General features: G+C 48.1%; 1 protein-coding gene across 2 annotated transcripts in view; it reads left to right on the forward strand.

Annotated features, from left to right (window-relative positions):
- The first annotated feature begins 492 nt into the window (after positions 1 to 492).
- HUNK (hormonally up-regulated Neu-associated kinase) overlaps positions 493 to 14,998 on the forward strand; it is a 58,593-nt gene continuing 44,087 nt past the window's right edge. For both annotated transcript variants that reach the window (XM_074600742.1, XM_074600749.1), the window contains exon 1: positions 493 to 895. In XM_074600742.1, coding sequence (XP_074456843.1) covers positions 620 to 895 — 276 coding nt within the window. In that variant the 5' untranslated portion in view covers positions 493 to 619. The remainder of the gene's footprint in view (positions 896 to 14,998) is intronic.

Here is a 14,998-nt window from a genome sequence, read left to right on the forward strand (position 1 = left end):
AACAAAAAAACAGCACAAAAGATATTCCCGGGCGGAGAGCCACACGCAGACCGAGTCCCGGAGCTGCCCGGGAACCGGGACCCCTGGTTCAATTCCAGAGAGGGATGCGCTGCCACCTCCGGTTTAGGGGTGCCGAGCGCGGGGGGGAAGGAGGGGACCAGCCGGATCTGAAAACACCCCGGCTGCCGGGTTCGGATCGCATCTGCTCCCGCCGCCTGCGAGCGGCTTAAATTACCGCAAATTCAAACTGAATGAGCCCCTTTCCCCCCCCTACTTCACCCCCCTCCTTCCCTCCGCCGGTCCCTCCCTCCATCCATCCCCCGGTCCCCTCCTCCCCGCCTCACGCCTGCAGCCGCCGCCGGGGAGAAGGGAGAAGGAGGGGAGAGAAGGAGGCGCCGGATCCAATGAGGGGCGGCATCCCGGGGCACCGCGCCGCCGGCTCGCCCCAGCCCCGGCCCCCCGCCGGCCCCGCTCCGCCCCCCGGCCCCTCCGCCCCAGCCTGCCCGGCGGCCCTCTTTCACCCCCCCAACCTCACCAACTTTCCTGCCCGCCCGGTGACCGCCCGGCGGGCCGGGGGAAAGCGGCAGCGGCTGGGGCAAGGGCAGCGGCAGGGCCGGGCATGCCGGCGGCGGCGGGCGACGGGCTCCTGAGCGAGCCGCCGGCCGTGGCGGGCAGCGGCGGCGGCGGGGAGGCGCGGAAGGCGGCGGCGGCGGCGGCGGGCGCGGAGGTCAGCTTTCTGTCCGCCTGGCTGAGCGCGGCGGCGGCGGCGCCGCGGGAGCGGCTCCGCGACTTCCAGCACACCAAGCGGGTGGGCAACTACCTGATCGGCAGGAAGCTGGGAGAAGGCTCCTTCGCCAAGGTCCGGGAAGGGCTGCACGTCCTCACCGGAGAGAAGGTACCGCGCCCGGACCGGGGCCGCCAGGCACCCCCTCGGGTGGGGGGTGTGTGTGTGTGTGTCGGGGGTGGGGGGTGTTGGCGGTGTGAGATGGGGGTGCTGGGTCTCCGCCGGCCGGGAGAATGGGTTCCCCCCGCCGGAGGAGATCGAGCCGGGGCGGCGTGGGGCTCCCCCTCCCCTCCTTGCCCCGCTCCCCGCTGCCCCACGCCGCGGGCGGGAGAGCGGCGCTTCCCCTTCCCGCCCCGAGATTCCCGTGGCTGGGATTTTGCGTTCCTCTTGAAACGCTTCAGTTGCCTTGATCTGTCCTCCCTCCCCCCCCCCCCCCCCCATTTATTTACGTATTTTTTGCGGTCAGAAACACGTTTCTAATGTCGAGACTTGCATTGCCGAGGACGGGTCACGGTGTGCAGGCTGGTCGCGACCTTTCACGTGTAGGTACATGCAGGAGGAATTATAGAATCATATGTAGGTATCAGAGGTACTTCTGGCTCAGCGGAGCGGTGGGAGATGCTGGGTGCGTGTCTCTGCAGGAAAGGGTTCCAGTTCGGCAATTAGAAGTTGTTGTTATCACTGCTCGGCAAAAGATGCGGGATGCACCCTGGATGTTTTGTTTTGTTTTGTTTTGTTTTTCTCTCCCAGGGTGCTGATAAGAAAAGTCCGCAGAGGGTCTCTGCTTTTTGTTTATTATCCAGAACCCTCCAGCGGAGGCTTTTACCCATCAATCAGGATATGTCACAACGTTTTAAAGAGTAGTAGGGGCTCGGCTGGGCGGTAAACAGAGCAAGGGGAAGCCCGCTAGGGCCCCCGGACGGAGTTGTGCTGCTGAGCTATCTGACTCCTGTCTCTATCAGATCCTTAACAGGGGGCTACCCAAAGCGGGACGCCTTGTTGTTACCGAAAGCTCCTTGGACCAGCGGGGCTTAAGTACAGTGTAATTTCCTCCAGCTCCAGCAGCACTCTAAGTGTGCTGCTGTTATGATTGCATCTCGGTAGCTTGCATTCCTGCACTCTTGGATATTTTTCTTTTCTCTTTTCATTCCAGTAAATTTGTCACGGAGTGAAATTTAATATAGGGCGCTGAATTTCATCATGAGAAAAATGATAAGGTTAGCGATTATTATCATATAGGAATGCAAAAAAAATAATTTTCCTCTCTTCTGTTACCAAGCGTGTGCTTCTCCTTGGTAACAGATACATCCAATGATCCTCCAGTTGATAAAAGGCACATGCACACACACGTACTTCCCACCTCCACGTTTTTGGATTGCTACATTTATCTCAGTCTGTTAAGAGGGGAAAAAATAAAAAGACCCACCACACGCCCCTCCGTCTCAGCTCCCCGGCCTGCTGCTTTTTCTTTTTTTTTCTTTTTTCCCCTCCTCAGTGTCTTGAATAACACACACTGTAGCAAAGTGACAAGCAGAAACTCTAGGAGAATCACACTTCCTTCCTGCTGAGCCACCACGTCCGTATTTGTGGACAGGGATGATGATCTCTGAGCTCCGTCTGACCTGATCTGGTACGATGGGATCAAAGGAAGCTCTTGCTGTTGACTTCAGTGGGTGAAAGATCAGTTGCACAGTTTCAAATTGACTAATCAAGGGTCCACCTTCCAGAAAATCCACCTATTTAATTCCAGGAATTTATGGGTAAGCAATCCGAGTTCATGGATAGGAGATAAGAGTAATTAATGATTTGCTTCAGGTGAGGTCCCATCTCAGCAAGGTTCCTCCTTCTAACTGGAGGGGCAAATGCTTTCCGTCCCACGCGTGACCCCACGTGAGAATTTCACCCCCAGTAGAGAGCTGATGGACACTCAACTCTTCTGGGCATATTCCTCTACCAAGCTGTTGCGTGGCCTCCAGCCAAAGGCAGCTGAAACGTGCCCAAACTGGCTCTGCCTCGCAGCTGCTGGCAGCTCTGCCTACATGGAGCCCACCACGGGCGACTGAGCTCTGCCTGTGATATGAGGAAGAGAAGAAAAACATCTGCTTACCCGGACTCCTTTCTTTCGGAGTGCAAGGCTGCGTCGGAGGAGGCTGAGGCTGGCAAGGATGGGAATGGGATCAGGAGCGAAAGCACGAGGCGGCATGGAAGTGGGGAGCGGTGGGAGCAGGTCATGGGAGGAGGTTCTGTGGGAAGAGAACGTTCTGCGTAAGAAATGGTTTATCTCCATGGCAAAGTCCTTCCACGAGAGTGTTCTAGTACATGAAGGGCCAGATCCATTGATTAAGCTATATTTGTACCTTCTGAGAAATCTCGGTGAACAGCGGGCCAGGTGCTGGAGAGTTAGTTACGACCGTGCCAGCGTCTGAGCCCAGGAGACACCGATGGTCAGCAGAGACCTCCTCCTCCAGAGATCTGGTGGCCAAAGTCAGGCTGGAGTTAACGCAGCTGTCTGAGACATGGCATGAGCAGCTGCATGTGACAGTTACCTGTTGCCCTCTCTCCCTACCCACCTCTGTCCCTAAAGTTGTCTTGTCTCGGGGGAAGATCCCTCAAGAGCGACACCATGCTCCTCCAGAGGCTGGAAGAGAAGATTGCTCCGTAAGGGCCTGATGCTGTCCCTTCTTCCTTGGGGTGAGCCAGAAATGGGCTGTGTGTAGTCTCCCAGTCCATTCACTTGCAGAGGAAAAGTTAATCTGCAGGAGCGTGTACTTAATACGCTCGCAAGTGGAGTTCAGCGAAGCAAAATGTGGAAACAAAGCCGTCTCCCGTGGACAGCTCGCTGGATCGGTGTAATTGCTGCATTTTTCTAAGCTGATGTTTTATGAGCCTATTATTCCAGGATTAGTGCCTGCACGTATTTTGAAAGCAAAAAAAAAATAATAATTGACATCTGATTTTTCTCTTGTGAGCCCGTTGTTGAGCAAGGACATTGCCTAAATTGCAATAAAATTGCCATAATAGTGGAAAGTAGGGGTCTTACTACTAACGTCCGGTAGCTGTTTTGGCAGAGTGCGGGCCATTATGGTCACCAAAATACCTAACTTCAGTAAGGGGGGCCCAAACAGGTTTGGATTTGCAGCAGACTTTAGCAACTCCGGAGGAGTTAATGTGCGTTGTTGTTTCAGAAAATTGTGTGTTTAGAAATGAAATCTGTGGATTAATGAGTCCCCAGCTAGGCTCGGATCCATCGCACTGACACAATGCATTGTACAGAATCAAGGCAGTGCGGAGCCGGTGCCAAAAATCTGCCATTACCTCACCCTAAAATTGCTAGAAGCTAAAGAGGTCTTCAAGAGAGCATGACATGTTATATACTTTGGGCCAAACGCTAGTTACTTTACCAGTTGCTTCGAGGGCAGTTTGATGGACGATGCGTTTTGAGTGACCCGTGTAGGATGGGAACCAGCAGCTCCTACAGGCACCTAAGCACGAGAGAGGGTGAGCTGAGGTGAGACTTTTTTTTTTAAGCCTTCCCTATGAACGTCTTTAGCATTGGACTTCAAATCAAATCTTTTACTGTACTTCTTGCGGTTTATGTTGCCATAATGTCAGGCACGTTATTATTTTCTGGGCTTGAAAAATGTTTGGTAGTGCCTGATGCAATTAAGTGTGTTTTAGCTGAGCGCAGGAGAATGTTGAACAGATTATTCTTTCCATTGCTTTTGAATAAAAATATCGCAGCCTATAATCTGACATTTTTGGGTAAAAGGCTGATTTGTCAGATCAGCTCAGGCAGTCTTTATTGCTAATCCTAAGGAAGCATAGTTCCTCTATGAAGAGCAAGCCAATTTAGCTTTAAATTGTGGCTCTGAAACCCTGCTGAGTTAGCTGTACTGTTATTCAGCTAACTTTGGGAGCCCGGGCACAATATACTCTCAGATTGTTTCAAGCCTTCTGCTTGGGGCTCAGAAGGGTCAGTCGCTGGGCGACGGGAATCGGGGAAAGGCAGATAGCTCAAGATAAAGATTTTTTGCATTTCTAGACAGCTGAGATTATGTTGCCATCACTGCGGTGGGGGTGGTATGAGGCTCCATTAGTAGACCAGATAGATTGTGTTATCTGCTGGCGACCTCAATGAAATGTCCAAATAACTCCATATGGCGTTGCGAAGTGACAATGTATTGACAATACAGTGAGCCAAAGTTCTTACAAACTTGAGCCGAGATTACATTTAACTACTTTTAGGTGTAATCTTTAGCACTGTGAAAAAAGAATCCTTGAGGCAAATTGAATCATTTGATTTCTCATCCACCAAAAAATTTGTTTATCGTTTTCTTTGGCGCTATTGTTAAGATTGAAAAAGGTATATTTTTAGTTACAGTAAGTCAAGTGGCTTTCTGCAACAGTGGGAAGCAGCGCCTAAAAATACAATTTACCAGTTCTTTCTATTGAAGGCAAAGCAATTAATATTAAAAGTGGCCTTTTCGGAGAAGAGTTCATGTTCAGAATGCATTTCTGTATTAAAGAGGTTAAAAAAATAATAATAAAAAAAAAAGAGGTGTATTTGGGCACCCTGGAGGTGCCGGGGTGGGTAGGTGGGCAGAGCAGCCTCCCTGCAGAGAGCTGGAAATGCTTATTTCGCTCGGTGGGCCCTCCTCCAAGGAGGGAGGTGTTTCCAAAGGGCATCTGCACGGCTGTTGCCTGCTGGTGGCACGTTGTGCAAAATCGGCATGTTTCTGTGCGAACTTCGTGCCCTGCCTTCGCCTTCTGAAGCGCTTTTCGATGAGCACACGGGGGGAGCGGGTGCAGCTCCCAGCCTTTTCAGTAGGTGTGGAGTGAGGTGGGGCTGGAGCTGCCTGCCGGGGAGTCCCTGCGAGATGCAGGTCCTGCGGGTTACGTGGCTGCTCTGCATCAGCCGAGGCAGCCGTCTCCCAAAATACCTCCTGTGACTCGGCACAGGCCGTCAGTTTAAGCAGGCTTTACTCAAGTGAGAGTATAGAGAGGTCCATATGTGATGGTATCGGTCCCTGGCCCTGCACCCCACCTTTCCCATTGTGAGCCCCCTCTCACTGCAGATGCCTCCGTCCCCTTCTCCGGTAGGATGGAGGAGGCAGCTCTCATCTGATCCCGTCAGGACCTCCTACCTGAAGCAAAGGCTGGAGCAACTCATTTCGCACCATTTCTGTCTTCTAGCAACCGTTTAAGACAATATAGGCAGGTGGGCGCAGAGAAATATGGACAAAAGTGGTTCCAGTAGACAGCAGCAGATGCTACGATGCCATATACACTTTCACATGTCACGGTGTTAATTTTGTCTTGAGTAAATTCACAATTTTCCCGTGTCTTCCACCACAGACTTCAGGGAACGGAGACTTGGTGGCCAAAGGCCTTTGAGTGTGTTGGGGGGTGAGATCTTGCCCCATTAATGTTCTCAGTAACTATGCCTCCCCCTGCGGCATCACTCCTCTTCATCAGGGAAACCAACACTGGTGGGGCCTTCCCACTGGGACTTGCCATTGTCAACCTTGTCTGTATCTCAAGATTGGGGGTTGCCCAAGTAGTAGTACTGGCTTAAAACCGGGGAAATTTGTTATATACTCAGGCACAGTTCTAGGATCTTTACTTTTGTCTGATTTCTGAGTTTTGGGGACGTGAGTGTGTGTGTGTGTGGGTCACTGACTCTCAAACCACCTTGCCAGCCAAATAGGCCAGGAAGTTACTTCCTTGCAAACAAAAGTTGAGTTTCTAAGGTGGTCACTGGTCTTTCAGTTCAACCCTTTCCTTTTTTCTCCCCCAAATATTGTGAGGTAAAACTGAAACTTGGAACGTCTTCATTCATTTTAATGGCTCAGAGGGTAAAGCCATAGGATCTTAATTTGAAATTTGATCTGTTATTTTATGTTCTTCCTCCAGTGATACTTGTGTATCAGTTTCCTAGATGCGTTCATTCTCTCACTGTAAGTATTTAATTAGTAGTTCTCTTCTTACCTGTTCCTCTCCATACTTTTAAATTTTATCTCTATCCCAAAAAAAAACTTGTTTTGAAAAGTGCTTACTGCAAATCTGCACAGTGGCCTTCTCCCAGGATGTTGTTCACTTTTATTAACGGCTGCCAACTGTTGCAGTGGGATGCTATGCTGCTCTTAATTATATGCAGCAAGGGAACGAAATGATGGTGTTTCTGCAGCGTGAATTTTGATGTTTCCTTGATTCTAAGCGTTTGCTTTCACACTATTCTTTTCACAGAGGTTTGTGTGTGTGTGTGCAGATGCATAGCTTGTATTGAAGCTACTAAACATATGGTTTTGTTAACATCTGATACCTCAGAAATTATTTGAAGGACAGTGCCATGGTTGCAATGGCATCAGCGAGCACTTGGCTGGAAGCAGGATGAGAAGACAGGTTGCTGTGTCAGCATAGTGTTCCCCGATACGTGTTACGGAGCATGCAAGAATTTGAGCATGAGAGAATACATGCCAAATTGCTGACGTGCGCCTAGCTGCTCAGTTTGCTGTACGATCGCCTGCTAACAGTTTGTTATCTGGAGAATAACCAGTTGCATCAGGCACTTGTTATAAAGCCACACTCTTCTCTCTAACCCTTTTCTATGTTGCATACTTGGCGTAAGTTGGAATAGGCTTTAAAATAGGCAAGAGAGCCTAGTTCATTAGTGTGGTCTGTCTTCCAGGAAGACTGCTTTAATAATTTTCAGCTGTAGCTTGCAACTTGTTCTGCAATGAGCTGAATTCATGCACATGTGGCAGTTGCTTATCCTCTTGAGTTAATCTGCTTTCAAGTTTACATTCAGCAGTTTTAAGGATGTCACTAACAGTGCATGTCAGCAATGTGCTGCTTTTCGTATAGACTGTTATAATTCTAGTGGCATATGCAGGATTGAGGGAAGCCAAGTGTTTAGGTTGAATTGACACCAGGTGTAGTTCTTACGCGACGCTCACATCTGGATCCTTGTATTTGTTCTTGCAAGTTTTGTATTTTTAACATACTTAATGATGCGTAAAGCTGTGTGCCTGTTTTTGTAAGCATGTGTTACCTATAAATGTCTTGGTAATTAAAACACGTCTTGCTTTCTACATCTTGCAGTCTGCTGTATCTCTTTTTATACCAATGAGCTGGAGAATGCTACCGTAGCTTCATGCATTTCAGTGGATGTAACACATTAGGCATCTTTGCCCCTCTGCCCTCGTGAGTTATTTCCTTGGCTGTTGTTGGGAAGATGGAGGTTATTAATGAGCAGCACTTACTCTTCACAAGGATATAACCCCAGAAGGAAAGCAGTCGTGAGATGGTGCGAGAGATCTTCTGGTGGCTGAATTGTAACAATCAGTCTAAACCCCGAGCTGTTGTGTTGTATGACCAATAGTATAAAATGAGCTGAGAGTTTATGTGCTGACTGTGCTACTCTTCAAGGTTATGGAGAACCAGGTAAAACTGTCCAAAGCCAATGACTGGGTAGATACCAGCCAGAAGAATTAAGTGGTTTGCTGTGTTGGTGCTCACCTAGTAGCACGGGATACAACTGAACCGAAGCAAACCATTGCTGGCTAAATTCAGACCATCTCAAGTACTCTTCTTCTTACCATGGAGCCACACTTTGCATTACTTCAGCTTCAGATCAGCTTAGCTGTTATTTTTAGATAATCTGAGGAGCCCAAACCCCAAACCTCTCCTTTCTATGGCTCCGTGAAACTACTTCTGCTGTGCTTCCCCGATGGGTTGTCTGGTGGCTGATCTCCCAGAGGATATGAATCTAGTGGTGCCGGTGTCTTCAGGGAGGGTGATGGATGTCGTGCTGATGAAGAGAACTGTGTACGTTTTTCCAGTAAGCTTTATTGGAGTAAGAGAGAAGCCACCTAGCTTCTCCGGGGCTCGCACTAGGGCGGAGGTACCCGTTTCTAAGCTGATAAGGTGAATCCCTGCAAAACCAGTGCGTTGATCAGCGTTAAGGATCCAGCAGGGAGCAGGATCCAACCTCATCCTCATGGAAAGAGTCTGGGAGGAGTTACCCTGGTGTCCCAGGGAGACCACCTGCAAAAAATTAATAGAAAGCTGGTGCTGCCCTGACCAAAGTTTTCTTTTCTGTCCATGCTTTGCTCCACTATTGCAGTGCTGAGCCCTGGGTCTGGCACCTTCAACGCTAGGCCCAAAAGGCTTCTTCTCATTTGCGGTGCAAGATGGGCGCTACTAGCGCTATGAGAAAAATCATTGCAACAAAGAGAACTAAAAAAAGATAAGTTATATATATAATAAAGTTCCTTTGCTCTCTGCCTGTTGTGGAAGATTGTCATGGAAACATTTTTTTTTTCAGAGAATAAATTTATTTTCTGTGAATAATGTCCACAGAGCTAAGGGAGAGAACGTATTATTTATATATAAAAACTTTACTGGAGACACCTTTTTCTTGGCTCTCAACAGTTGTCAGTGCTTTATCTACTGTGTTTTAAATCACTACAAAGGAGCGCATTACCTCGGCCTCAAAAGCAGTGGCTTTTGGGTTTTTGTTTGGGTTTTTTTTTTCCTCCTTAGAACCAGGTATTAAAGTGCTTTAAATCAGGGTCTTCCGTAAGTCCAGTTATGTATTTGATCACTAAAATGCGAAACGGGGGTTATTTAATGTGAAACACATTAGGAGTCCGTGAGCAGGAAAATGGGGAGCGGAGTGAGCCTCCAGGTTTCTCCTGCAGGGATCGGTGTTGGAGGAATGTCGTTCGGTATCGCTCCTCTGCTGTTGCTTCCCCACGTGTAACCCGAGATGTTCATCCATCTTGCTGTGACAGAAGAGGTTTTCAGCACTAGGAAGGCAAGTTATGGTTTATCAGAAACAGCTGGATGGGATACGGTTGGCTTGCGACCGAGACATCAACCGTGCCTTGTCATGCCTGGGCTCTGGTGGCTACTTCTTGTCCCGACAGCCTCTTACACCCACGTTTGGGTGGAGAGGACCTCCGTCTTCCAGCAGTTGGCACACTGGCCTCCTCCAGAGGGGTTGTGAGTAGCCGTCAACTTCTGTCGATGTGAAGGGAGGACCTTGCTGGTCTGATTAGGTTTTCCATCTGCCACCGTGACCACCCGTCAGGCGCCCCGTGCACTTGTGTGGCAGGCCCTGAAAAATGTCTTTCCTGTGAGCTGATCGTACCTTGAGTTCAAAGAGTTTTTTCATATAAAGTGCTGGGCGGTGATTCAGCATGTCAGTCTTACCTTATGAATGGGGGTCAAAAAGCCCTTTTCTGAAAAACAGCAAATATTTGGAAAGTGATACTTTACATGTTAATAATATTTTACATGTTAATGGCAAGGCAAACCCATCTGTCCCAGGCATTCAGAGACACGCATTCTCCTTGCAGGGGATTGTCTCCGGCCCCGAGGCTGGTTTTGACAAGCTTGTAAGGATTTCTTTTGGAACCTCTTTAGTGCCTCCTCATGTATCTCTGCGCCTGGCTTTCTGCCGCCACTATTTCCATCAGTCTCTGCGTAATCTCTCTTGACTTGTGTAGATATCTTTAGAGACCAGGGAGGTAAAAATGTGCTCCTCTCCCTTGGGGGATGCAGTTATGGCTACCCCATTAATTAGTTGACCAAGAGAGCACTGGAGCACTGGAAGGTCACTGGAACGGATTTCTTTCTGCCAGAGGCGAGACAGATCCCCTCCATGACCCACTCAACACAAGCCATGTGTGGTGGATGGGGCTGTGCTTTAGCTGCACCGGTTCCTCCTTCCCAGGCTCCTGGGCTGGGCTCTGACCCTGTGGCATGTGTGGGTTGTACAAATCCTGCTGCTTTGGACATATAGCGCCAAGGGAAAATGTAATTCATGGTGGTTTCTTTTCACGGCGGCTGGGTAGGGGCAGAATTGCAGTACCCACTTTGTCTCAAAACCATCTCCTGCTGGTCACTGTGCTATAAAGACCTGGCCATTTCAGGTGGCAGAGATGCTAGCAGATAAGAATATGTCCGTCTTTCAGCTGTTTGAAAAGGGAGTGAAGCAGAAGATGAGAGGGATGGGGGCAGCTGGCTTTATGGAAACAGCAGAGCAGAAGTATGTCCAGGAAAGGATTATAATAGTTGCCCATGAAGAATGGCATGAAATTACCCATAAATACAATGTGAACTAAAAAGCACGTTGAAGAGAAACACTACTCAGAACGGCTCTCCTCCAGTGAAGCTGAGCTGCTCTACGGAAACGGACCACATCAGACAAGGCATTAGTGGTGTGTTAAGTCAGCAATTACCTCCGCTCTGTTTCCTTCCTTCCTGACTGAAGTAAGAGGAGAGGGGAGGAAGAACCACAGAAGTATGGGGAACGCCACACTGTGTGGAAGGGCACTAAGGTGGAGAGCGTGAGGAAGCCCTGAGGAGTCCGTGCACACAGCCTTGCAATACTGACAGTCTTAAAACCTTCACGTGCTCTTCCCTTGCTCTTAGCGTAGCGGGAGCCCTGTAGTATGTCCTTACGAACACCAGTGCCTCGACACCTGAAAACTCTGTCTCCCCGTGGAAACACTGATTTGACTGTGCTGATACAGTTGGCAGCAGAGCCGTGGGTGAGTTGGGCTGTCTGCAGCAGCGTCAATATTTGCATGACTCCTCCTGACACTTCACGTCTTCTGCGCCGGGGAGCTCCATCAAGGATGTCAGGGAGAGCCTGCAAAATTTACATCCCTTGATGTGACTGCTGACGGCTCCCAGAGCGTCTTGCCTAGGTCAACCCCCGTCCTCCTGTGTCGTGCCTTGTCCTCCACCGCTCTCCGCAGGGACCAGAGACTCTTCGCATATGTACAGGCCCTGAGGCCCAAAGGGATCCCAGCAATCGTCCTGCCTGACTTCCTATAGAAGATGAGCCCCAGTATTCTCTTCAGGAGCATCAATGTTTTGTTGAGCTATTGCATACTTTTGGAAGAGGGAGGAAAAATTCAAGGTCTGTATTCATCTCTGTAAGATAAGATGTCTCTATCATTACTTCACCGCACCTAAAAAAACATGGATCGCGTTTATAGCCTGGGTTTGCCCAATTTACCTTTTGGGAAGTTAATTTTTATTTTATTAGATTAAAGAACTTTCTGTTATCAGTAATCTTTTCCTCGTGTAGGTACTTGCAGCAAATCATCAAGTCAGTGCTTAACATTCTCCTAATTAAATATTTTGAGCTTCAGTCGGTTACTACGACAAACAGTTCTTGGACCTCAAACTGTTCCTGAAACTCTTTTCAGGAACTCTTTCCAAATTTTTAACATCGTTTTTTTAATTACTGGCACCAGAACTGGATACAGTAATCTAATAATAGTCCCCAGTGCCTTGGACAGGTGTAATTAATACCTTTTCTTACTTTAACAAATACATCCTGCTTATGCGTTGCAGGATTATGTTTAAGTTGGCTGTGGCATCAAGAGGACTTAAGTTCATTTGCTTATCTAAAGTACTCCTGAATCCTTTTCTGCATTGCTGGATACGGTCGTCTTTGGGTTGTAGGTAATGGTAAGATTTTCTTTTTATCCCCTGGCGATTTGATTCTTTTCGTTCAAGCTACCTTGAATCTGAAGTATTTGAGTGAGCATACTCAGAGCTGCTTTCTTATTTAGAAGAGCTTATATTTCTTCGGGGGCTGATTTCAAGCTTTCCTGCCTCTGTCTAGTCTGCCAACAGAAAGAGTGGCCTCCTGCCTACTGAGGCATTTATCCTGTCTCTACAGCAGCTGGTTTTATGTACTGCTAAGCTCAAAACTCTTGGCTTACGCTGGCAGAGATGCAGAAGAAAAGAATACTTTAACAGAAGTGACTCCTCTCTACCTTTTTTTGATGGCTGGTTTTACTAATGTCAGAGCAAATACAAAAGGAAAACTATATATTCAGCTGTCCTACAAAGAGCAGATACAACAACTATCAAAGACTGAACATTGCCACTCAGGTGTGAAGAAAAGAGATGATACTGCTTGTTTAACATACAGCCTCCATGGGTCTCTAATTGTATAGCTACTGAGCAGCCTTTTCACAGAGCATGTATGTGCACATGCACGCACGTGTTTAACTCAGCCTCTGACCCCCTATTCCATTTGCAGCAAGCATACAAGGAAAATATAAAAGGTATCAGATGGCCATTTTCCAGGCCTTAGGACAGGCCTTATTCTTGTGGAAAAGTCTGCCTTTACACATTGCTGTGGGTTTGGATGATTGCTGGCTTCCTTGAAGTGAATGGCGAAGCTGTAAGCAGAATGGTTAGGAAGTGGTTACCTTCTTGTGATACTCTCAGAAATGCTCTGCGGTTTTCTTTGAAAGCAGCTCTCGAAAGGAGAAGGGGGTGGTAACGTTTGCTAGGGAACTGGGAAGCCAGGCAGGACAGCTGAAGGGAGTCCCACCAAAAATGCCACCCTGGGAGCCTGCACAGACAGTTTCTCTGAACTGGGTGGTGTGGGCCACAAGATAAGTTGGCAAATGCCTAACATCAAGCATATTATCTTTCTTAAAGTTTCCTTGTTTTCATTCCCATGGCGGAAGTTAAGTTTGCGTTTCTGTGATGGTGTGTTGACTCATCCGTGTCTGACAGTGCTAATGGAGGAGCTGTGATTTCTCCCTGTCCTGCGTGGGACATGTGCGGTCCTTTATGAAGGTGTAGAGTTCAGTGATTTCTAGTATGCATTTGCTTTGATCATCCTTTTCTTTAATGCTTTATTTATTAAGATATTGGAACTTGCTATATAAAAAAGGATTCCTTTGCTGTACTGTAAAATTTGCTAAGCTGTAACAGATAAAAGAAAGAATAAACTGTACCCAGTGAATGAAGCTGGCATTTTCTAATCCTTGGATTCAGTTGTGAGAAGCAACTTGTTATATGCCTGGCTGGTTGGTTGCCCAAATTGAGATACCCTTGAAGGGATTGCTTTCAGGACTGTGCTGACAATTGTGCAGGCTTCAAAGTTAGGTCTGTTTAATATGATTTGAATTGGCCACCCAAAATCACCAGCCGGTTTTGAAAACTAAGCTCAGATTTTTGTGGTGAGAACAGTGGTAAAATACAAAGCAAGCTACAAGTGATGCCAGGCAGCTATCGCTGAAAGGATGGAAGAAAAGAATATGAATTCATCGCCTTAGCCTTCTTGGGCACTTCAGAAAAGAGCTGGAGATGGGCTTGCACTAACGATGGCTGTAAAATATCTACATGGTCCGTCTCTTCATCTCATTCTCCTGGCTAAGCTTAAACCAAACAGTAAAGGTTTGTGGGTTTACGTGCAGAAGACTGAGTCTCAGGCCTTCCCGTTGACTGTCCCCTCAGCTGCACCCTGTAGCCTGCGGCTCTGAACTTCATCTGAATGGCCAGGGTGCACCAGGCTTCCCATGGCCCGTGGCCCAGGACAGCGCTGAGAGTCGGCTCTGCTGCCTGGCTTGGCATCGTCTTCAGCAGGTCTGCCAGAAGTAGACTCTGGTAAAAAAAGAGGAGGGGGAAAAAAAAAAACAACCCAAGGAGAAAAAAAAAAAAAAGAAAAGGCAGGGGGTTGTCCTGCTGTTGAAGTTGCTTCTCTCATGCTATGTTGGTCTACTGGCCAAATCCCACAGTGCTTGCTGGATTCTTTTTCAAACCAGTTTCCTCTCAATTCAGCTGGAGCTCCCTTTGGCAGCGGTCTGCAGGAACTGCCTTCCCCTTATTTAAAGTTAGGAGAGAATTTGCAGAAGGAAACAATTCAAGTGGTTGGGTAAGTGGGGAAAGCTTTTAAAAAGTCCTCAAAATGTCATACCCTGATTTTGCAAGGTCACGTGCAGTCTTCTGTTCTCTGTAAGGTTAAACATGTTATAACATTCTTTTCCAGGCAGGGCCATTGCTATGAAGCTGTTCTACATGTTGTTGCAAGTGTCTGACGTGAGTATTGTTCGAGACCTCTTGACTTTGCCTCGGCAAACAGGCCATTGAGAAAACCTGTTTTCCGGCAGACAGGAGGGCTTGCTGCCATTGAGGTGCATCCTTCTGCCAAGAAACAGCCTGTGCAAAGACATCCGAGCTGGCAAGCAAGAAAGCCGAGGTTGAACTCAGAGCTGGGTTCCCTGAGTGCTAGTGTACCGTGTGACTGAACTCACTGCTCGTCATATGGTTGTTACTTGGGTTTTATTCAGGTGGAGTAATGATGTGTCTTTACTGGTCAAAGTTTGAGATTCACCAGGGAAAGCCAGGTAGAGGGATAGACGATTTTACTGTAAAACCGTGGCTTGAATA

This window comes from Larus michahellis, chromosome 1 (genome assembly GCF_964199755.1).
Source record: "Larus michahellis chromosome 1, bLarMic1.1, whole genome shotgun sequence".
NCBI lineage: Eukaryota > Metazoa > Chordata > Aves > Charadriiformes > Laridae > Larus > Larus michahellis.